The sequence below is a fragment of the Somniosus microcephalus genome, chromosome 20 (genome assembly GCF_052327205.1).
Source record: "Somniosus microcephalus isolate GS21.2 chromosome 20, FLI_Smic_1.0, whole genome shotgun sequence".
NCBI lineage: Eukaryota > Metazoa > Chordata > Chondrichthyes > Squaliformes > Somniosidae > Somniosus > Somniosus microcephalus.
Window position 1 is genome coordinate 64,025,329 of NC_141006.1, and position 1,547 is coordinate 64,026,875.

At 53.9% G+C, this 1,547-nt stretch overlaps 1 protein-coding gene across 1 annotated transcript in view; it reads left to right on the forward strand.

Annotated features, from left to right (window-relative positions):
- Window positions 1-387: 387 nt before the first annotated feature.
- The window catches only part of sdc3 (syndecan 3), a 272,670-nt gene continuing 271,510 nt past the window's right edge, over window positions 388-1,547 (forward strand). Inside the window, exon 1 of the mRNA XM_085962847.1 lies at window positions 388-735. Coding sequence (XP_085818973.1) covers window positions 673-735 — 63 coding nt within the window. The 5' untranslated portion in view covers window positions 388-672. The remainder of the gene's footprint in view (window positions 736-1,547) is intronic.

Here is a 1,547-nt window from a genome sequence, read left to right on the forward strand (position 1 = left end):
TACCAAAGCCCCTATTACCTTAAAACAAAAGCAAAATACCACAGAGGGATAAAAAACAGAAAATGCTGGAAATACTCAGCGGGTCAGGCAGCATCTGTGGAGAGAGAAACAGAGTGAACGTTTCAGGTCGATGACCCTTCGTCAGAGCTCTAGAGGGATGCTGGAAATCTGAAATAAAAGCAGAAAATACTCAGCTCTCTGTGAGTGCTTCCACTGTTGAGGGTTACTGTAGACAAGAGAAAGGAATCGTCAATCCTAATAAACCAAGGTTAATACGTTGTGTGGGCAAGTGTGGAGCCTGTAGAGGGCAGATTGGATTGTGTGAAAGCTCATTCCTTGGCGCTCTCTCTCTGTTCAGTGAGCTGGGGGCGGATCGGTACAGTTCCCCTGCACTGACAGAGGGAGAGAGGAGAGAGGAGAGAGGTTGTGAGCAGTCGGCGGAGGCAGAAAAAGCCCAATTCCAAAAGCGGCTGGTGGCCCCGGAACGCTGAAATTGACCAGGGAGAAGAGAGAGAGACATTTACCGGACCACCGACATCCTGCGCCAAGAGGGGAGGGGGAAAACAAAAGGAAAATTAAACCCTCCCGGTCTTCAGCTCGGATCCCGACCCGGGCAGCGTTGGCAATCCCTGTGCATCCTCTCCCCGGTCTGTGTCTCTGTCCTTTCCCACCATGTCCAAGCTGTGTGTGCTGTTGCTGTGCCTGCTGATCCCCAGCCTGTGCGACATTGTATCGGTAAGTGACATCTCCGCTTGCTACATTGTTGCAAAAGAAATCTGTTACACCGGGAGGGAGGAAATGAAATGTTTGCTGCTGTTTCATTAGGAATTAATGTGCCTTTTTGTGGAGGGAGCGAGAGGGGGATTTTTTTTGCAAACTGTTACGATGCATTGCTTTCCTGACACAAGTGGCTTATTTCATGCATTCGATTTGCATCTTATTTTATATTTAAAAAACCCCAGGGACCCTGCTCGCACAGTCAGGTGGCTGCAGTCCCATGTGTGTCGGCAGAGATCATTCCGGGTTTTTTTTTACAGTGAAGCACTTTCTTAATCCAGAGATGAATCATATTTGGAAAGGGGAGAGGATTCCCGGCTACAAACAGTTACGTCCCAGACCTCCCATCCTTTCTCTCGTCCCCTCTCCTCTCCCCTTCCCTTCCCCATTCCCTCTCCCCATCCCTCTCCCTCTCCCCTTCCCCTCTCCCCATCCCCTCTCCCCTCTCCCCTCCCCTTCCCCTCTCCCCATCCCCTCTCACCCTCTCCCCATTCCCATCACCCCTCTCCCCATCCCCCATCCCCTCTCCCCATCCCCATCCCCTCTCCCCATTCACAACCCCCTCTCCCCATCCCCATCCCTCTCCCCCATCCCCATCCCCTCTCTCCCCATCCCCATCCCCTCTCCCATTCCCATCCCCTCTCCCCACCCCCTCCTCTCCTCTCTCCCCCATCCCCTCCCCTCTCTCCCCCATCCCCTCCCCTCTCTCCCCCATCCCCTCCCCTCTCTCCCCCATCCCCTCCCCTCCTCTCCTCTCTCCCCATCCCCTC